This window comes from Syngnathus leptorhynchus, chromosome 12 (genome assembly GCF_054491065.1).
Source record: "Syngnathus leptorhynchus isolate UIUO chromosome 12, UIUO_Slep, whole genome shotgun sequence".
NCBI classification, from domain to species: domain Eukaryota; kingdom Metazoa; phylum Chordata; class Actinopteri; order Syngnathiformes; family Syngnathidae; genus Syngnathus; species Syngnathus leptorhynchus.
The window spans coordinates 6,987,745-7,009,755 of NC_141206.1; the positions used below are offsets into that span (position 1 = coordinate 6,987,745).

The following is a 22,011-nucleotide window of genomic DNA, read 5'->3' on the forward strand; positions in this document are numbered from 1 at the left end:
GTTGTAGTCTATTCATAAAAAGTCATCTGTCTCAGTCATCTGTTGGGCTCAGCCATTTTGAAAAAGTGTTTTTTTTTTATATCAAATTTATTATACGTCAACTTATAAAGTTGTAGCTTGAATTAAGTACTGCAGGGTCAAAAGCGAGTGTAACTGTCGTTACCATGACAACTACTGGAAGGAGGGTGTGTTGAGTGGCGAGTGGAAGATTTTATAGTTGCGTTAATCCAGTTTCCTGTTTTCCAGCGAGTCATCTGTCTCATCACACAATGATGAAAAGTCAAATGTTTTGGTGTATTGCCTCACCTACCCAATTTACTCGACTCAAATTTGGTAGCAACCAAAAACAAAATGAACCAAAACAGACTTTCTTTGTCTTCTTGGGCATTGGTTCTTGAGATTATTTTTTTTATTCTAATAATGATAAACCAAAATGACTGTAGAGCAGAAATCCCACTTTTTGTCCCATCACAGCTGAAGGTCACATTGAGGATGAAGATATAAATAGAGTCAATAGATGTTCACGTGATTTAATTTCTTGTAGCCTCCCCTCCATTTACTATTTGGAAGGATCTTCGAGTCTCTCCGATGAGGCCGACCAGGTGATAGACCGCGATAGATGGTAGCGTGCCCCCAGAAGGAGGCACTTAGAAACCGCAACGTGACATTCTTCGAAGATGACAAGGCATCGTTGTTCATGACTAAGTCCTTGGCCGAGTCTTGCGAAAGCCGTGGGCAGGTTTTAAATTTGGCAAGATCAGGGGAGTCCCAATTGTTTCTTTTTCCGTGTAATTACGTTGGTCATGTGTGACGTTAATGACTTTGATGTTTTCATGTCAGCTACCACCCTTCCTGTCGGACAGGTCACAGGTCCAATAATTCCACAAGCGCTGTGGCAGATTTCACGCAGTCTCTCCGCTGGACGCCGTCATAAAATCCACACTGTGACATATTAAAATCCAAGCGGTGTTCTGTAAATATGACAAGGCAATTTTCTTTCCAACTCTTCAACGGGGGGAAACTGAGAACATGTGACAGCACTTAACCTTGTCCCAGCGCTTGCAATTTTCAGGGGGAATGCAAAAACAGGGCTTAAACCGGTGAAACTTAATCGCGCGTGAAATAATCGGAGTGGTGCACATGTGTGTGCACATTTGGCGCTGTCCATTCATGTGCGTAGTGGGTAGAAAATCTTTTTTTTTTTTACTCTATGCATTCAAATCATCCCTCCTGCAAAAAACAAAATGAAGCTGGCACTCAGTGGAAAGCAAGCCCTGGCATGTCTTTATTCGCCCGGGGTGTGTCTCCAATCCACACTTTGATTTCCTCATCAGCATTTGTACGCTAAAGAACTGGATTTTATGGATGCAGAGCAACCAGGATATCGTCTAGACCACAGTGGAGATTGAAGCCAAAGCGTCTCCCAGTCTGTCGAAAGGAAGAGGATACTATTGCCAAGCCATTCTTCATTTTCCAAATCCTTCCCTTGACTCCATACTCGACATTCTAAACGATATCTGGCTCCATATTGGCTTGTTTTAGCCATCTAGAAATATCATGACGGGCTTCATTTTTTATTCAGCTTTCCCTGACCCCCCACATCACTCACCGGGCTAGGCTCCTCCCTTTATAGCCAAACGCCGACCCAAAGCGGACAAATAATCGAGTTAAAAAAAAAAAAAATTGATGGATCCCATCTAATCAAATCTTCTTGTGTGTCCCTCAGGTGAATCATGAGCAACTACAGCGTCACCCTGGCTGGTTCGGCCCCGTGGGGCTTTAGACTACAAGGAGGGAAGGACTTCGGCCTTCCCCTTACGATTTCACGGGTGAGTGGCGACTACGCCTCCTGTGTAACCTCTCGGGCATGTGGCCCATCCGTGCTACACTTGCGTGTGATAACCTCGACGAACTCATTCACTGCCATTGATGAGAATAGACGTCAAATATTACGTTGTACTGGGTTGACTTGACGATTTTTGATGTGGTGTTTTTTTTTCTCCATGTCGCGGCTGGAATAGTTTTATGACAATTGAATTCATTTCAATGGTGTAACATTGATTTAATATACAAGTAAAGTGAATTACTATCTTGGCCATGGAACAAACTCCAACGCTACAAATTCATTCCACCATGATTGTTATACTTTCTAAGCGCCTCTATGCATTTACCCAGCATAATGAATTCCTCCTATGAACCACAATTTGCTGTCATTTTGGTCATTTAAATGAGGGATGTTACGCCAGTGCTTGGCCCCCATGTGAAAAACAGTAAACTTTAAATGCTAGGTCCACATTGGAGCATCTAAAAGTTCTCCTTAAATTTGCCATATGATGGAAACTTCAGAAAACCGCTGTGGTTAAGTAATAACTATTGGGGGCCACATGATTTTAGAGTAATATTAAGGGAGAAGTCACTGCCTAGCCTATACATAGTTCGACTGTTTATGTTGCCGGCGTGAGGGCTCGAAGTGCAACGCGCTCGATTGTTCCAGGAATTAAAGGAAGATCTGATTCTTGTGGAATGCGCCGCGTTATTTAGTCGACCGCTTCCTGTTATGAAGTTGTAATCTCGGTGTCACAGCCGAGGTCGCGAGCTGTTTATTTGTCGCCGGCAGCATCGGTTACAGCTCGACTTCTTTTGAGGAACACTTAAGCGTCTCTAAGTACAAAGTCGCCGACATGATTGGAGCAAGCTGGCCAAGCGGCCCGGCCTATTTTTGTCCCGCTTCCACCGAGATAAACTCGGAATGTGTGACATTATGTCGTCGCGCTGACACGCAGCATACTTGTCATCAAGATGTGATTATAAAGAAACACGTGTGAATTGATGGCGTATCGGTTTGACTGCTATGGATTTCTAGAGGTGCCGTAGTGTGTGTACGTGAGGCATGGGGAGGGACTCATAAAAGTTTCACGAGTTGTCAAGAACGTGACTGGGATTGACTCTGTCATGTTTTGCCCCTGGGTTAAAAATAAGCAGTCAGCTGAGTTTGCAAGGGGGAGTACTGGTGGGTAACATTTCTTGAATTAAGTACTTAGTCTGTGTTCAACATATTTTCTTCTCTGTGGATGTGAATGGTTGACATTTCCGCTTGTTGTCATTTTTGCCAGGAAGGAGTCTTCCTCTTGTTTGTTTTCGCTTATCGGAAAATGCAACCTCCCAAGTGAGACGTCAAAACAAGAATGCGAGTCATTTTTGTAAATATGAGGGAGGATTACGGCTCCACTCTTGATATCTGTTGTTAGAAAGAGCAATTTGATTGTCTAATTTGGGGCCCTAAGCCAATCTTTTCAATTGCACAGCCACTGCCCATATGAGCAAACACGTCCCCTCACGCAACAATGTGGCCCCCCTATGGAGGGGTGGGGCCCAAAGCGCAGTGTGTTTTTTTTTTGCGTTTAGGGGAGGGGCTGCTCTGCATGGGTCAAACGTATTTGAAGGTCATTCGTGTTTGAAAACAAAACAAGGGCAAGCTGGAGTGCCGCAGCTGATACTTTCCAAAGGCTTAACACATCAGATAAGTTTTGAAGACTTCAAAACATTCAAGATGTCATTAGAGAAAGGGAACGTGTTTGTCCTATGACCCGGATGACAATCGAAAGTGATTATGCTGTTTGCTCAAGAGTGAGGCGTGTATCCAGAATTGACATATGGAAACATCTGCCATTGATTTTTAAACATTCATTTCCTTCCTGATTTTGATGAGTGAGAAGAAAACTGCTTGGACCACGAGCTTATTTCAGGGTTCACCGTGCAAAATAGACTCCGCTCGCAGTACAGTATATAGAACAGAGATTTATGATGTCATCCACCACACGTTACAGCCACTTGATTATCTCGGCCGAATTATGAAAGGCTGGTCTTGTATAGGACCAACCACAGACGGGTGTACCCCGATGCGTCTACGTAGCAGATACCATATATGATAATGAGTGCGGTGTCCCAGCGTGACCAGACGTTGTTTCGAATGATCAGTATTGATCATAAACATATGCGCATCTGCTCTGTGAACGGAATACCGAGAACCCGCGGTGTCCTCTGGATGATTTACTGACCAAATTACTTGTGGTTATAATATATATATGCTGCTTCACTCATGTTAGAGAGGTGCATCATGCGTATTTAAATTTCTGGACAACTTTCCGCTGGGAAAATATGCAAAAGTGGACATTCAATAGGTGTTTGGGTTTGAAAATATCACCTTACTATACTAACAAAAAAATAGCCAGACTCAAGCCACTGTTGTATGTGTTTTAGACTGAATGCCTGGATTCCATAGGTCGGATTACACGTAGCACTATTATTAAAGTCAAATGTTGTTGAGGCTGTAGAAAATTTCCTGGAAAAGTATGCGTCCTGTACACAATGTGGCTTCCACACCAGCAAGTAAAAAAGTGTTTTTCAGAAATACTGGATGTATTAAATCCAAACAAATCAGTCCTTTATATTGTTTTCCCAATTGAGTTGTTTTTTTAGAGTGATATGAGAAATTCTGTGCATGCATATACATTTATACTGTATAGCTAATAACACAGACATTTGAAAATGTATGAGGGTGGTCCAATGTTCCGGTAATATTGATCTTTTATCGGAGGCTTGAGAGTATTATATTTTCTGTCTCCGTGTGTTGCTCCACTCTTTGTATAACACCGATGCTATTCATCCGGTCATTGATGGTGATGCGCATTGTTTGAAGCGATGAAGACCTACCTAAGCCGATTTTATTCCCCCCCACACCACCAAAATTAAGGACATTTATAGGAAAAGATTGAGATAAACAGCTTGTATGTTTGCTGCCAGACTACATGCTGTCTGTCTGCCGGTCCATTTATTTGGAATCTCTTGATTTCCGTGCTATTAGTCACCATGTCTGTATACTTGTCATTTCTACCACTATGTATTTAGTGGCTTCCCAGCATGATCTGTCTCGTGTTTTCATTCTTAGACATAGCCAAAATAAATTGCCATTGAGTGGTTGCCATAACTCCTCTGAAGCCTCTGCATCCATACTTGGATATGTACGCTTCCTGATTTAGCAATTGCCCTGAACTCATTCAACAGGACTCTGTTGACTCAGACGCCTTTTGCTCGGTCATTTCGTGCTAACGTTTGATTCTAATGAGAGTCCAAGTCAAGAAAGACTGGAACTCGGCCTGAAGGATTGGGACAATTAATGCGGTTACTCGAGACTCCGTGGCACTCCAAATGCGAGCGTGATCCGTTTGCCAAACTTTCAATGCCACCGGCAGCAATAAAGTGAAATTTTTTTCTTTTTTTTTTTCTTTCCCAGTCGCAGTCAAACAAGCTCCGCAACACAACAACCTTGTCCGGTCTATAAATAGCGCTCTTAATTTTTTACACACCGATCAACTGCCATTGTCAGTCTGTCTGTCAACACAGGGAATGCGAAGCCCTGGAGCCACCGACAACTATTATAGCTCAACTGGGCAACGACATTAGGCCCACTTGCCAGAAGATAAATTCAATTAACTGTTTTTTGCCTTCACGGCAGACTTGGCTTCCCCAGTGGCTTCCTGTCACATAAGCTCAAACACACATCGTGTTATGAAGGGAAAGAAAAGGAATTCTGGATTGGAACCCTTTGCTTTCATATCCTCTGGGTTGTTTCTGAAGCGGACTACAGAGCGTTCAGTGTTCAAGCGCCGTGTCGCGCTGCTTTTGTGTTGTTTTGTGTTGTGTTGTCATGGCGATTTGACTAAGCGCTCCTGTTTAAGGTCGGCGCGGCTTTTCCAAAGGCTTCATTGAAGTAATAAGAGGCTGTCGTCAAACCATGACAACCATGTGTTGAACCCGCTTTTTGAGCTCTTAATTGGGACGTTTGAATACTGAAGTATTTGGCGCCCCCTGTATTGTTGTGTCGGGCCTTGCCATTAGTGCCATTAACAAACAGCGTGTGTGTGTCTCTTCCATATAAGGTCATCCATCTTAGTCGACTCGACGCATGTGGGCTGGTATCGCGAAGCACTTCCTGTTACACGACTTCTCCTTCTGGAGGTGACGGCGGCCTTCTTCCTCACGCCGCGCTTTCACTGGCGGGAGGGCAGGAAGCGCCGCAGCGGGGAAGATTAGGAACATTCCAAATGATGATGCGCTCGCTATATATCGTCTGTTGCCCGTGTCCTCCACAGGAAGTACTTTCATTCATCTCACTTAATGCCCTCTTTTCTTTCTCCATTGTGCGAAAAAGTCCCGAGCACGCTCGTCCGCATTGTGAAAAATTCCCATTTTGGCAGCAGCGTACTCCGCAGAGCAGACATCGAGCTGTTAAAAGCCAGAAAAACACTCAGAATTTATTGCGTGTAGGTTTACGCCATTCCTTTTCGAGTATTTCTAAGTAAACACTTAAATAGATCTATATTATTCTTTTTATTGTCGTTTTTGTCGGATTGAAGACACATGGCGGGAGGCCGTTAATCTGTCTGGGCTCATTTGATGTCCGGTAAAGTGTTTCTCGTTGGATCCTCTACAGAAACAACCATATGTCGTCTATATTTCACAGTCGGGGAAAATGCGCATACATCAAAGTGCAATGTAGGTACTAATTTAATCATCTTCATCGTGCTTCGCCACGGGATTTAAAGTGGATAAATCAAACGTGTATTGTGCAATATTTTTCAAGTATGCCGAAGCGGACCACAGCAGTGAGTCGAATCTTCTTTCGAGCTTTCAAAAGGTTTTGGCCAAAGTAACACAAAGTTTCTCAAACAGCCTTTGCGCTTTCCGAATCCAACTTTTAAGTACTGTGGCTGTTCGGCATTACAGTGGGAAACTCTTTAGGAGTCTGCGCTGGGACGCCGGCTCTTCTTTGATTTGTTTGGTTTTGGTATTTGAACAGGCTTCCAAATGAAAAAAAATAAAATAACAGCTGCTATTATACAATGTAAAAACAATACATCATGCAGTCTAAACTGTAATGATAAATGATACAGTAGGTGTAGCTGTTAGCTGATTTCATAAAGTCTACCACCGCTAGTTAGAACAACAAACTATTATCGCTTTATTGAACAGATGGTAAAAATATAAATGCAAGCTCCTCTGTTCAAATCCAAATGGTCCCAAAATGGTTTTGAAGCAACTTTAAAATCAAATTAAAGTAACTTTATTTTCAACTCCGTTTCATTCCTCACGTCCCCGTTTGAACTAAAATCTTTCAAATCCACTGATATTCATCAAAACCACATTGCGAAAACATCCTCCTCCCTTTTTGTCAGACATTACAGCCAAACTTCCACTTCACTTATCTTCTTGTCATTCAAATTTATTACAGACTTCACCTGCCAGTAACATTCATTAATTTTGTGTGTACGTGAGGAAAAACTGACCATTAAGTTCACCGCAGGCCTGGGCATTAAACACGGCTATATAAAACATTTCACATCGAGTACATTACAGACATTTTTCCCCCTTCGTGCCCGCAAATAGTCTGCGAGTAAATTTCCCTTATATAGCTCTACACGTTGTTGTTGTTTCTCGGGCCCTTACAAGGGGAGAATTCTTTTGTCACTCGCCATTAGCTTTACAACCCACAAACAGGCTAATGCTGGGAAGTTAAGACAAAGGACCCAGCCATCCAAACGCATTCAGCGGCCTTTCAACAGCTTTTCTTTGCCTCTGTACCGTTAAGTTTCCTGTTTTAGTAAGAGGCACCCGTTGCCGGTATGTCGTTTTGTTACGAGTAAGTGAATCAGGACAGACGCCGGAGTCAGCTGAGTCATTGTCGTGACCGGTTAACACCTCAGGACTCTCTTTTATGGCATCATGGTTTTCCGAGACTTCTGCTAAGGCTTACGTAAGCTTCCGTCACCCCCTCGGAGGCTACCGAGTGAACCCAAGGAAGCGTGACTCCATAGAAATGAGTCAGTGTCCCTTGCAAGCTTTGGCCTCCACCTCTGTCCCTTCCTCATTCCTTCCAGCTCCTTTTTCCCCTATTTGGGCTATTGTGAAGTCGAGAACAATGGTACGTTGTTTGTTTTTTTTTTGCCCCCATTGTCTTCCTATTTTAAACCGTGGAAATACTTGCGTAAGGTAATTTGAACGCAGAGAAAGAAAAGGTGTGAATTTCTTCATAAACAATGTAATGGTGGGAATGGGACTTCTTAATTGGTGATATTTGCGGGTAAACAACAGCCTAATTTGGGAACTCTTAATTATCCTTCAAAATTACACGTTATCCTTAAATGTGTTGTTCAACTTGTAAAAATACTGCAAACAATGAAACAAGATTGCTGTAGCCCCCGACTCCAATAATCAAATTGTTTTCGAAAACTATTTCTCAGTCAGCAAAGAATAAATCCTGGAGCCCGTCCTTGCCTTTCAGGCTCGAGAGATACCACACATCGATATGTAGAAACCAAGCCAGAGCAAAAGTCATGATTACGCAGTGTTCTTTTCATGATGGCAGCCAGCATGGCTGTACAGGTTTCGAGTGCGTAAACAAGGTGCGTTGAATGATTCACGACACTGGGTTACCCTGACGACGCCACACCTTGTAGACAAGCTTCTCATTCTAATAAATCTATGTGATCATTTTTTTTTAATCCCGTGCCTGGATTTTATATTTCAGAGTTTTTATGTGTCCTTCTTGTGCTCCGATTAATCGGCTATTGATCGTAATTGTCCTATTTGCGTGGAAAATTACATAACTGAACACAAGGCACGCGGCCTCTACAGAATTTAGCCAAATTATATTTGCACCATCACTACATATTCTAATCTTTGATGGAAATAGTAACTTTTTTTTTTGCATGTAACTTCGCAGCTGACGGATGGAGGAAAGGCAGCCAAAGCCAAGATTAGCGTCGGAGACGTCATCCTTTCCATAAATGGCATCTCCACTGACACCATGAACCACCTCGAAGCCCAGAACAAGATTAAAGCCTGCACGGGCAATCTGAGCCTAAATCTACAGAGGTAACCAACACGGTCAAGTTTTAGTGGGTTGACATTTGGAATTCATGCTCTTACTAGACATAAGCGTTTCATATTATAGTCTTAAAATATGTCAAAAGTAAGAATCTGCTTTATATCTGTATGGCAATGAAATGTCTGCTTTTTAGCACTCTTAATTAGCAGTTGTAGACAGGCTCTTAGAGGCCAGACCCAAAATCTGTTGAAGACATCAGCTGGGGCTTTCAGCTGTGCTTTATGTCAAGTCGCGCCGAGTGCATCAAGTGTTCCTCTGCTCTGCCCATTAGGAAAAGGAAGAGACCTGGAATTCCATTTCCGATAGTAAAACGATACTGACCGTCATCCACCGCATGAGCAACTCTGACCAGAACTCGCCGCTGATTCTGATATGTGCTACTAATCAGAAGCTATTGCTGATAGCGCTGCCGGCTAATGCTAATCTGCACTTTCAACAAAACTCACTGCAGCTCTGCTTACAGTAGCTTTTGGCTTTGAGATAGTCTTTCACACAGATTAGTCGCACATTGGTGTAAGTGTGGTACATTTTACATTAGCCAAAATTTTGCAAATACTTTTTTTTATATAAGAATAATTAAAAACATTTCGACTACAGGTTCCCTTTAATATTCATTGGCATGGTTGTGTTAGCTTCTGACTGTGCTGTTAGTGATTTGTTTTTACCACATCTCCCAAAATTACAACAGCGAGCTGTTCGCTGGATGACGACTTACTAACAAACGCAAATGGCTCACATTCACGAGCAGGTTGTTTGTGCCAAACGCCGTAGTACATTGCTCAACGGAGGGAAAAAAAAACAAAAACAAGTGGCACGCACACGCTCAAGGCTGTAAAATGTGATGACAGAAAAATAAAGTCCCAGGTTTTTTTTCGAATGACCTGTTCTATGGGCAGATGGAATTAGAAAAGAGCCTTGCCACTTAATGGTGGGAAAATGACCCTAAAATAGCTCGGTGCCACATCTGCATGTAATCTTCTATGGCCACCGGATGCACAATACATCAAAACACGGTGTTGACAAAGTGCAGGTCTCCAAATATATACACACACACAAGGCTCTTTTAAGACTCCTTGCACCATTACATTTGGGTGTCATTAAAATTCTCCCCAAAAGCAAACGCTATTTTGTCTTTCTCCAGCTTGGTCCCCAGAATGTGATTTAGGATCTTTAGCCTCACAGATAAAGACTCTCGGGTTTGTAATAACATTCGTCCAAACTGCCAAAAGATGATTTATGCGAGTAAGGTTTAGTCCCAGGCTCCAGCTCTCGAGAGGTAGACATTTCAGCCTCTAGACGTGTTTACCTTTGTCCATTTCCAAACGGATCATGTAACCAACCACTACTTTTAGGCTTCATAAATTAACCCTCAAATAGCTCTTTCTCTCAAAATAGCCGTTTCGAGAGCACAAACAAACAAGAACAAAAAATGCTCTATTCTTGCAACTCATAAATTGTATGATTTGGATTTTTCATCCGTCACAGATTCTCTGTTGCAAGCACGTTTTGAGATAGACGAAACTGCGTGGCCTGCACGCATTGAGGTATTCCAAACGGAGCAGTCTTTCCATATACTGTCTGGGCAGAGCTCTGGTTCACTGATGCTGATGTTATTCCCTTGTTGCTAGGTGAAAGAACAAAACTTGGACTCTGACTTTGTCTAATCTTCTCTGGCTATCAGACCTTAAGAAATAATCATAGGCAAGAAGAACAGATGGCTAGTATCTCATAGAGTCACAGGCAAGTGTAACAACAAGAATGTAAAATTAAAATTGGTGTTTATCCTAGAAGTATGAGCCCTTCAATTGTGTTTTGAGTCGATGTGACCAAACGTTTACGCTGAACTTCAACGGCCGTGCTTTGTCGTAGTCCCAACACTTGAGTTACGCAATCCAGCTGTGGGAAGTAGTCGTAGGAAAGAATGATAATTGGTGTTTATTTATTGTCATTGAACTATACGGCACGCTGTAATCAAACAAGAGGTTGCATTTGGCAGCACCTGGTTGGGACAGATAATGCAAAAAAGCTTTTATACGATGTTACTCAGCGAAATGCATTGTAAGCTTAAAATTTGAATACTATCACCCAATTTATTTTCTGCGTCTCAGAAATATGTTTGTCTTCCTCTAATGCTCTCATTTCTATCACTTCAAACTTCATTTTTGCACTTTGCTGCACATCTGAGCTTCCTAGCTAGTAAGCTAAAGCACAAACCCTCTCTTAAGTAGAACTTTATCCATAAGAACTTTTTTTTTTTTTTTGCTCAACCCCATTGTCCTCTTATTTTTCTAAACATGGATTTGCTTAAACACACATAATCAAATTGAATAAGAAACGCGTGTTGCAGATGCTAGGTCAAAACCATGAAAGGATTTCATAAATATTTACATTTCACTCCAAAGAATGACTGATTTCAGACCGACCCAATGAGGCACCGCTGACATTCCGATGGAAATCGGTGACCCGAAACACAGCGTTGTAATCCCGAGTCAAAAGGTCCAATGCAGCTGCCGGTTGAATATTCGTGCAGCGCCACTGCCATGGCTTGGCCGCAATTCCGACTTTGGGGGTGGAGGAGATGACAGTCTAATAATGCCTGAATCCCCCACTGACTCCTGGCTGCCTCTGCCGCTTGTGGCGTAGCGGTCGGAAGACAAGAATGAGCGAACGGGAGCGTATCCAATAATGGAACACTCTCGCCTCTCCTCTGGCGCTATTTGTCAACCTGTTGGGCCTCCAATGCGAATCGTATCAAAATATGCCAGTTAATGGAAGATAATTGACAGTGGCAGATGTTTTGAAGTCAGAGCTACGCGGAGGTTCCGCTCTAATCAGTCGACTATCAACTCGGGTTGCGCGTCCGCTACCTTCTCCATCATTTAGTCAAATGCCGCACGCCAGACTGTTTCTCTTGGCTCTCGACGAGACGCCGACAGGATGGAAATGCTGCCTTATCCCCCCTCAAGGCTTATTCCTTCGCTTAACCTCCCCAGTCTTTCCTCTCGGATATCTTTTTGTCCGCGTGTATGCGTGAGCGTGACGGAATTGCCGAGTCAAGGTTGATGAGGAGCACTTAATGTCTCTTAACTGTCGTGCCCCCACGTTGAGTGACATAATGGAGCTTATTTAGCCACGGATAAGTTCAACCCTTGCAATTGTCGCGTTTGAGCCTAATTTCGACAATTTGTTCAATTTTCCAGAACAAATTCAAAGATGTTCAAATCTAAAAAAAAAAAGAAAACTACTCAGATACAATGTGTTTAGACAATACGCAATTATGACTTGACAGCAGTAAGAAAAATTGTCCTTTGAAGGTCCAGAGAAAAACACATACGGTAGGTGGTGGTAGTAATGACGAATAAATGATGGTCTGTATTCCATTATGACTATTTTAATAATGACACTACATCGTTACATAACGTAATGTGCGCTTATTTCCACACATGATCCTTCCCCCAAAGTACAGTATGTCCGTGTGGATACTTGGTCCAATTGGGTCCAAGCTGTCAAGTCGGGGAGACAAAAAGCAGAGGAGGCTCGCTTGAGCAGATGTTCACCGGGACCACCCTACTCGTGTTTTGTCAGACTACTCTGAGAAAAGATAGGGTGTGAAAGCCTCTCTGATGTCACACACATCATCTTCCTAATGGAATGTGCCGTTTGATCTTGACACCCTTTGCTCTTTTCTTTGGCTCATCGTACGTACGCTGGAAAATCCGCTTTGTCTCTATTAGCCGCTAAGTGAAAACAGCAAGTGGAGGTGCGCGCACAAATGACGTCAACATCTGACCCGAGGGCGGGGTTCGCTAATAAGCCGGCGTCGTTGTCCTTTAGTTGATAAAAAAAGAGCCTGTTTTCATTTGAGTTTCTTTCTGTCTTCACAGAGCCTCAAGTGCAGCCAAAGGCGGGTCTCAGGTATGGTGTCAAATATTAGCGTGACTTCTTCTTCATAAACTTTGTGCCCTTCTGAGTTAATGTCGGTGTGCTTTGCATGCCACATTGTGTTGTGTGTTTTTTTTAATTTTTTTATTTCAGTTCAGTTGTTGCTTGAAAGCAGCTTTTTTTCACAAGCTTTACAGCACTTTTGTTGTGTGTGTGTTTGCTGCATGCCGTGTGTTTCCACTAGATGCAAGTTGAGCCTCAAGAAATCATTAAGCCCGTCCCAATCACCCACACGGCTCCGAGCAGCACATACTCTAAGCCGTCAAGCCAGGCCGGTCCCGCCTACAACAAGACAGCCCGACCATTTGGGGGCGACAGAGGTTCTCCGACTCCTTCCGCCGCCCCCAAAGTGGCCTTCATCCCCTCCGAATCGTCGGCATTCACACCAGCTCAACCACTCTCTCAACCCCCGCAACCTCCGTTCCCCATCAAGTCCAACCTCGCCGCCCCAGACTCCATTTCGGCTCCCCAGGCTAGTCCCACTCGCTCCACCATCAGCTCCCTGTCCTCCTCCTCGTCCAGTTCGTCCTCTCCTGGCAGAGTGACAGCCCCTCCCTCCCAGCCCTCTGTGCCGCAGCCGTCCGTCTATAACTCCCCCATCAATCTCTATTCCAACAACAACGCCTGCGAGGTGGCCATGGGGCAAAGGCGAGGCCTCCTGGAGAGCCAGGGGCTGTCGGAGCAGTTCAATGGGTAGGTACCACCAATCAGACCCTCATCCTGTGTTCCTGTAAACTCTAAAGACTGATTGTTTTTTCTTACTTTTCATTTCTTCTCCTTCGCCAACTTTTTCTTGCTCTTTGTATTTTCTGACAAGTTTGTATGCCCTGTGGCACCACCTTGCCTCTCACAGGCCACTTTTGGTACTACACACCGTTAAAGCGTCGTGGTCAGCTAACTGTGTCGGTCATTTGGGGTAAACCACGAATTTGGACGCACAGTAAGCACATACAGTAAAGGTTTTCCTTGTCATGCGGATCATAAAAGTCAGTCAAGTTCAAAATTGGTACGTATGTTAAGTGTGCTCTAGTAGGTGGTTTCAGAGACAGCTGCGGTTCACTGAGGCCGCATATTATGCTACCGGAGAAAATGAAACGTTACGCTCGGCTTTGTCTAGCGTCACGCCCGTATTCCCCTTTTTCCCAAAGCCTCAATCATCACCAGTGTTTTCACACGAGGCACAATGCTCATCTTGTCCAAGTATTGGGCAGGGGATTGGTCCTGGCAGGAGAACATAGTATTGGACTTCATGCTACCTCACCGCTGCCTTGGCACTAGTTTTATGATTTAGCTCCATCTTGGCAGCTTAGTTTCTTTTCGGAACAAGCTGGAGCGACTGCTTCATCTGCAGTGGGCTTAATACTACCGTCATAAATAATGTCTGTGAAATATCTGTGAGGACTTTTTTTTGCCTCCCCTCAGCGTTCCATCAGACTATATGGACAAGAATATTGTTAGGATATTCCAGAACATAAGGGTGACGTACGTAGTAGAGGCTTTCTACATGATTTTGGCATGTGGTAGTGGGAAATTGTGTAATGGACAATTCCTGTGCATTTTGAAGTGCTGAAAATTGAGCAGGAGATCAAATTATTGTGACACCGCCTTCAGGATAATTTATAGGACTGCTGTATATAGCACCAACTTTCAGACATCGATCGAAGAAATATTTCTCCAAATGCAATTTCCAAAGCAGTCTATGGAAAAATCATCGTCTACCCGTTTAGGTTCAAATATCAAATATGAGACCTTAGCTGTGTATTTTTTTTGGTAAGTGGAGTTTTTAAGTTTTTTTTTTTTTTCTCCTATGGTCTCCATTTCCAATGACCACAGCTTTTAAGTGGGCACACTGAGGGTACAAAAAATATGAAAGCAAAAATGTGTCTATCCACATTTGAAGAACTAAGTTTATCACATCATTTATCCTCCATTGCTGCATGTGTGCACGTTTTGTTGTGGTTTTTCTGTGTTCACAATTTCTCAGAAGGGCTTTTTTTTTTTTTTTTTTTCTTTATCCAAATGGTACGATCAATGCGCTGACTTGGCTTCAGTCCTTCCCAATTTTGTCATTTTTTTCCTCCCCTCACAGGTGCAAGGAGATTCCGACAAGTTAGTCCTGTGAATGATCATTTATCTTCTACAGTAACTTTCTGCACATTGCTGTGGTTTATGATTAACAGCGGCATGTTTGCACTTTTTTTTAAATATTTTTTTTATTGGTGTTCCCTTGCATAGCAACCTGGCCCATGTATATAGAGACAGCACATAATGATGTCAAAATGTAATATATTTTTGATTATAATATATTCACACACCACAGGCAGCTATCAGCTCAAGACCGATCGCTAGATATATTAAATATGTACAGCCAGCCGTGTTGACAAGCTCACGAACGGCTCCATCTGTTTCTATTCGTGTCGTGTTTATTCAGGGCCCACGCAATCACTGCTTCTGTTAAGAGCGGCCAGACGTGTGGTGGTGGCTTTGCTTCACTTGACGCAGACGTGATCTTTTTAACAGACCGCGCGCATGGAAACACGAAAGAAACGCTTCAGGAAGCGAACGTGAATGTTATTGTGCACTGGGAGGGGAACATGGTAACGCAACAAAAAGAGCCTCAGCGGAGATTCGAACCAAGAAGCTCTCGATTGTGAGGCAGGCGTGTTCACATCAGTGTAGAAATTCAACATAAAACTGAGCGTTGTTCATTTTGGATGCGTTTTTTCGTCTTGCATCGCATGGCTGTGTGCAGGTGTAAACTTTGCTCATGGAGTGAAGCACCGCACGTATTATGAAGAGCTTTGTGTCCATCTTGTGGTCGAACACCATCACTGGCATATTTTTATTTATTTTTTTAATTCAGGGTATCTTCAGATTTTGAAGCGTTGCTAAGTATTCAATTAGATTTGACAACATTTAAAACACTAAGTTCACATTTTGTCAAATTCAAAATGCCTTTGTCAACCTAAAGATACCCTGTAAATTAAATTCCACATCATTGACGTCAGTCAATGTCAGTGAGTGTGAGCACGAGTTCCAGCATGTTCACCATGTCTGATAAATAATAAAATAGCCCACTGACCTAACACAACTTTGTGATCAACACACAGGAAAGATTTGGACATGAACCACGCATCTGCTCTGAGTGAAGCCAGCAAGAAGCGACTAATTGAGGACACAGAAGACTGGCACCCGAAAACCGGAACCGCCCAGTCCCGCTCCTTCCGGATCCTGGCCCAGCTCACTGGCACTGAAAACGGTGAGTGTAAAATTGTAGACCATTATTACTTTAAATATGTTGAATATTTTAAATATATATCAATACATAGTATAAATTCATTTTATTAAATTTTTTTCTTTGCAGAGCTCGCTCCTGAGAACAATGGAAAAAAGTAAGTGTGTCTGTCTCTTCATCCTTGTATCCCAAACGCAAAGTCCATCCAAGTTTATATTGCCTAAATTAATTTAATTTTGGAGAAATCTGTCTGGAGGTTGACAGTATTTTAAATTGAATGTTCTCTGTAGCTGACTGCCAAGGCCATTATTTTTTTCATTCACAGAAAATATGAGTAATTAAGTAGCCTTTCCAAAAGTAACACAAACCATATTCAATACCAACAACAGGCAAGAGTCACTCTGATGACATCATGGCGGCCTGTCCCCTTGCCTCGCCTCCTCTCTTCACTTTCCAATCTTTTCTCCTCTCTTGTCCTGTCTTTTATTTCTGTGTGATGGTGTGAATCAGGGCCACCAAGTTGGACCCCGAAGTTGTAGAGCACAAGTACAACAAGCTCAGGGATTGGCATCATGGCGTCTCCGCAAAGGTGCTCAATGTGTAGCTGTGCATCACTTGGAGTTGTTTATTTATTTTCCTTTGTATATTACGGCACATCAACCTGATAGATTATTTTCAAACGCACACAAAAGACCCAATACAATGTAAGTGTATTGTGGTGCATATTTGTAAGTACTACTGACAGCATGACAAGCATATTGTTTGCGACGCTCTTTTTTTTTTTTTTTCTTTCACTTTCACGCTTATTTTTTCTTATATTTTCTTCTCTCTGAAGCCTTTCTACTCTTAACCACTGTAGAATACGTGTCAATTCTTGACGAATTCATCTCAATAAACTCTTTTATTCTTTCCTGTTGTCTTTGCTTCATCTTTGAGTCCTTCGGGATGACTTCATATTTAATGTTGACATATTGTAACGTGAGGCAATTTTTTTGTGACATGATGTAGCGTAAGACATTTTTTACATGACAGGCACAGTAAGATAGCATTTTTAATATGACATGATATATGATGACATGATTTGTATTGACTTGACGAAAAGGGTAGAGAGACATTTTAAAAAAGTGATGTTTATATATAGTGTGACTTTATTTGTAATGTGAGATGATGTAGAGAAAGATTTCTCGTGTCATAAGGAATCACACATCTTTAATATTAATGTGACATATAACCTGTTCAAAAATTATATTTATTTTTTAATAAGACCAAGATCAATATATTTTCTTTCATTAATGTGACATATAACCTGTACAAAAATATTTTTTTCTGACTGCCTTGGGCAAGGGAAGAAAAAAAATCTAATATAAAAATCAGGAGAAAGACTCGAACTGTTGAACTTTATTGGGGGGGGGGGGGGCGGTATTGCTAGACGGACCAGGTATAAAGGCCGCACTATTATGTTTGGGGAAAAAAGTTCTCTACGAAGTTGAACCTACCTTGCCTTGAGTGAGTCTGTACAAAATGTCTCATTCCCATTGTGTGTTTATTTCTATTATTATTTTATTTCCTAGTGATGTCTTGGATAAAGCCTCTCCCAGTGTGCACACCTTGCCTGCAGCCAAAACATACTCCAAACAAACACCTCCTCGGAACGGCAACGTTGTGGTGGCTCCCTCCGCGTTCAAGAGCCCCGTGGCCCAGAACAACCTTTCCTATCAGCCTGGGGGTCCGTCAGGTACTTTCAAACAATTCATCCTGACCCTTATTGAGCCAAGGCACGTAAATATATATGTATATATTTATCATTCAGTATTCGTTTTTTTTGAATTGCTTAAAACTCGTGTTAGTTTTACAACCAGTTCTATACAAAATTGAGTGTAGTTAGTCATTCTGTCCACCAAAAGGCGCTGTCGTACCTCCAAACAGCTCCGCCGTAAAAATCCCAGCAGGGTTAATTCCCAGCGCTAAACCATTTAAAGATTACAGGCGGTATGAAAACTCTGAGGTGTTCCGTTAATGAGCTCAGATGGCTTTCCCTCCAGATCCCTTTTTTCTAAACACATTATGAAATTAGGAACGCTGTTGTTTATGTAGGCCTCACACTCTCACCAGACCTCGTCTGGGGTTGACTACTTGATGAAAAGCATCAGTCAGCAACATGAAGTGAGCAAGATGCCTACATGGTGAGGCCTCTTGTGGAGTGGCTGCTGAAAGGTGAAGACTCTTTTGCCATCTTAACACATGCTTGACTTTATGTCAACGCACGTGTCCTCAAACCAAGACATTTCCAAGTTGTGTATTCAAAACGACGACATCACTTTGTCTTAATTTTTGCATATAATGGGAAAAGCCAACAAATAGCATAAAGTTGCTCACAGACAGAATATAGATGAGTTGCAGAATGAATGCCTATTCCAGATGGGAGCACTTCAAACATGTTTTGGAATAAGCCTAATAATCCGTCTATAAAAAATGCAGCTGTAATCAAACGGAGATACTTTTGAGCAGAGCAGACAGAGACGCGACTCCTGCTGTGATTGGGTTTTGTTGTCGTCTCACGCTGACTTCTCGCGCCTTATCTCGCTCACGCAGCCTGACTGCAATGACACTATTGCTTTATTGCTCCCACCAAGCCTGTGCTCTTTACTCTCTCAGCGTAGCAACTTTTGTCATAGATAAGAACCCTCGCCGAAAGCTAATTTCCCCCCAGCGGTGCACATTCGGCGTGGAGACATTCAAAGTAACCGTGACACTTTTATCGAAATGACGCTTCAATCGTGATACACTTTGAAGGTATGTTAGCGTACCCGAGTGAGATAGTCATCACCAACTTGGATTCAAACAGCTCGTTTACACTTGTATTGCTTGGATCATTTTTTTTGAACGAATTTAAAGCAAAGGTATCTTCAGCCTAAAATCATTTTAGCCCTCACATATTTAGTTCATAAGAGTCTTTTTGCCATCCACACGTTGTTCACCAGGTCCCCTCACATCCCCTCAATTGTATCTTATTTTATTCACTGAATCTTTACAGTCCGCACTCAAGGAAGGAAGTATAGGAAGCACTCGTTATTTGACTTCTCAAACGCCGGCTCGTAACGTTCCTTTCCAGCGGTGGGTCTTGTCACGTTTCCCCTCCAGCTCTTTGTGCGAGGGCAGACAAACAACCACCTCCATCCTGGAAATGTTTTTGAAAGCAGAGAGGAGACAGAGCATAGTGCATCCCTTGCATTTGTTTTAAGCCGAAAGCCGGGACCTTATTTTCGCAGGTGTCCGCGCTGACTGCGGGAATGTTTTTTAGCCTCAGTGGGAAAAATAATTTGATCTCCTTTCTGTGGTGGGTGGGGTTGCTCTGCGAGCTCTAGAGGTCTCGTGAATCACGCTAGGAAAGACGGGAGACTGTCAAACGATTCGCTTTCATTTTCTGACAACACTAACCTAACCACCTCAACCGTTTCCGTACCGCGACCTCTGACCCTAAAGATGACGTCGTCGCATTAATTCAACAACTCCCTCTGAACATTCACCAATCCTTTTCTCTGTTTTAGGGTTCCTCAAGGGTGGTGCAGCCCCTTCGTTTGGCAAGGTTACCAATCCCCCTCCCAAAGCCCCAGACCGGCCCATCCCGCAGCCTCACCCCCAGGACCTCAACTCCGTGGTGCAGAGAGCCGAGCACATCCCGGCCGGAACGCGCACCCCCATGTGCAGCAAGTGCAATAACGTCATCAGGTAGTTCATGAACACATTTCAAATCAAAAGCATCACACGAGGACAAAATCATTCTTACCTGTGATATAGTGAAATAGCAAGGAACTGTCAGATGCTCAGGGGAAGAAGCAACCTTCACCCTTCTATAACGCTAGTTCTTGAACTTTTCTGACACAACTGTTAACGTGTTTTGAGGCTAACATTTGGCGGTTTCTAAACAGGGGCCCCTTCCTAGTGGCCATGGGCATGTCCTGGCACCCAGAGGAATTCAACTGCGCCCACTGCCACTCATCCCTGACAGACTGCGGCTTTGTGGAAGAGAAGGGCCAGGTGTACTGCGAGCACTGCTACGAGCAGTTCTTTGCTCCCACTTGCGCCCTCTGCCAGCAGAAGATCCTGGGGGTGAGCTGCTGGATTGTATATTTTTGGTCGGCACCTGCCATTAGGAAAGTAGTAACTGGTGTCAAGAAATATATATGATACACCTGAAATGACATCCATAAATAGTGCGGTGTGTATATATTCTTTTCTTTTTGATCCATTTCTTTGTAACATTTTCTCGGTGTTGGTTCACAGGAGATCATGAACGCCTTGAAGCAAACCTGGCACGTGTCCTGTTTTGTCTGCTCGGCCTGTCGGCAGCCAATCCGAGGCAACATGTTTCATATGGAGGACGGGCAGCCATACTGTGAAATGGGTACATTCAAATGGGACATTCATGGCATGCTGTGTATGCTTTTTATTTTATTTCATTTTTTTTTTGTGTGCCGCCATTTTTTTCTACAGACTACTACAAATTGTTTGGCACAAACTGCCATGGCTGTGACTTCCCTATTGAGGCGGGAGACAAGTTCTTGGAGGCTTTAGGATTCACATGGCATGACACCTGCTTTGTGTGCGCGGTAGGTGGCCCCACTTCAGTTTAGAATTCATACGAGTACATAATCATGTCGATTTTCTCATATGTTTGGAATTTCCCTCGAGCATTCTCGCTGCGGGGAAAAAAAAAGGAATATACCCTTCGAAATGAGATGAATTCATTCAAAATATTTCTGGAACATATTGAAAATAGCTAGGGGCAAAAAAAACATATTGCATGATCTCACTCAGAATCCCCAAAAAATGAATAAACGTCCAAGCACTACTAACCCTAACACAAGTTAACGAGACATATAACGACGAGGCGTTGTGTGTACGTGTGGCTTTCTCTTCAGGTGTGCACCGCCAATCTGGAAGGTCAACCCTTCTTCTCCAAGAAAGACAAGCCTTTGTGCAAGAAACATGCCCACACTGTCAATATCTGACCCTCCCCTTGCAATGTTTTCCAGCAATTCATATGAGAGTCAAATCCGACATATTTAAAGTTACTTCACATGTATCCAGGTTAAATAATAACGGGTCCAGTATTTTTCCTTTTCTATTTTCTTGCAATTTATAGATGCATTTCAGGAGTCTGCCAACTTTCTCTTACGGTTCTTGGTTTAATTTTAACATGGGGGACATTTTGCTTTCCAGCAGAGCAGGATGTGATGGCGTGCGTGATGATGTGTCCAGCCTCTCAGGGGTCACAAAAAGATTTCTATGCTATTATGCAGTATATGAACAATATAGTTAAACTGAAAGCACAACTTGTAACAGACTAAACATACAAGCATCATTTATTTTTGATAAAATACCCCATGATTGTGTTGTTAGTATTATTTCATAATATATTAATTGTTATTAAATCAATTAGTAAATTGTATTGCCTTTTTTTGAATTCGGATATTACCCATACCACATCTATATGGATTTGCTTTAAATGTTGCAAATTTATTCCAGCATCATTTCTTGTATTAACATAAAACAACTCTAATATATTCCTCCCAAAGCTGCCGTGTTTCATGCGCCTTGCACACTTTTATGAGTGGAATAAAACCAGTCTTATGTAATACCGTTGTATATGTGCCTGTGTAGCAAAAGAAAACATTATTGTGACCCTGTAAAAAGGTTCATTTGGTACCCTGCATCATATTTATATGTTAGAAGTAAATTAAGTTAGTTACAAGCATGGTCGTGAAATTAGTAAAAAAAAAAAAAAAAAAAAAAAAAAACTAAGTCAAAGTAGCAAAATGTTTTTATGTAGTGGCTCAAGCTGTGTACTAAATCATCCGAGCTGTATTAGTATTTGCACTTCTCT

General features: G+C 42.5%; 1 protein-coding gene across 2 annotated transcripts in view; it reads left to right on the forward strand.

Moving 5' to 3' along the window:
- pdlim5b (PDZ and LIM domain 5b) overlaps positions 1–21,574 on the forward strand; it is a 23,640-nt gene extending 2,066 nt beyond the window's left edge. For both annotated transcript variants that reach the window (XM_085926493.1, XM_085926494.1), the window contains exons 2-13: positions 1,727–1,829; positions 8,783–8,934; positions 12,832–12,862; positions 13,074–13,582; positions 16,000–16,148; positions 16,254–16,281; positions 17,696–17,859; positions 19,673–19,853; positions 20,054–20,234; positions 20,409–20,529; positions 20,619–20,734; positions 21,047–21,574. In XM_085926493.1, coding sequence (XP_085782619.1) covers positions 1,734–1,829; positions 8,783–8,934; positions 12,832–12,862; positions 13,074–13,582; positions 16,000–16,148; positions 16,254–16,281; positions 17,696–17,859; positions 19,673–19,853; positions 20,054–20,234; positions 20,409–20,529; positions 20,619–20,734; positions 21,047–21,136 — 1,818 coding nt within the window. In that variant the 5' untranslated portion in view covers positions 1,727–1,733 and the 3' untranslated portion in view covers positions 21,137–21,574. The remainder of the gene's footprint in view (positions 1–1,726; positions 1,830–8,782; positions 8,935–12,831; positions 12,863–13,073; positions 13,583–15,999; positions 16,149–16,253; positions 16,282–17,695; positions 17,860–19,672; positions 19,854–20,053; positions 20,235–20,408; positions 20,530–20,618; positions 20,735–21,046) is intronic.
- The last annotated feature ends 437 nt before the right edge of the window (positions 21,575–22,011 follow it).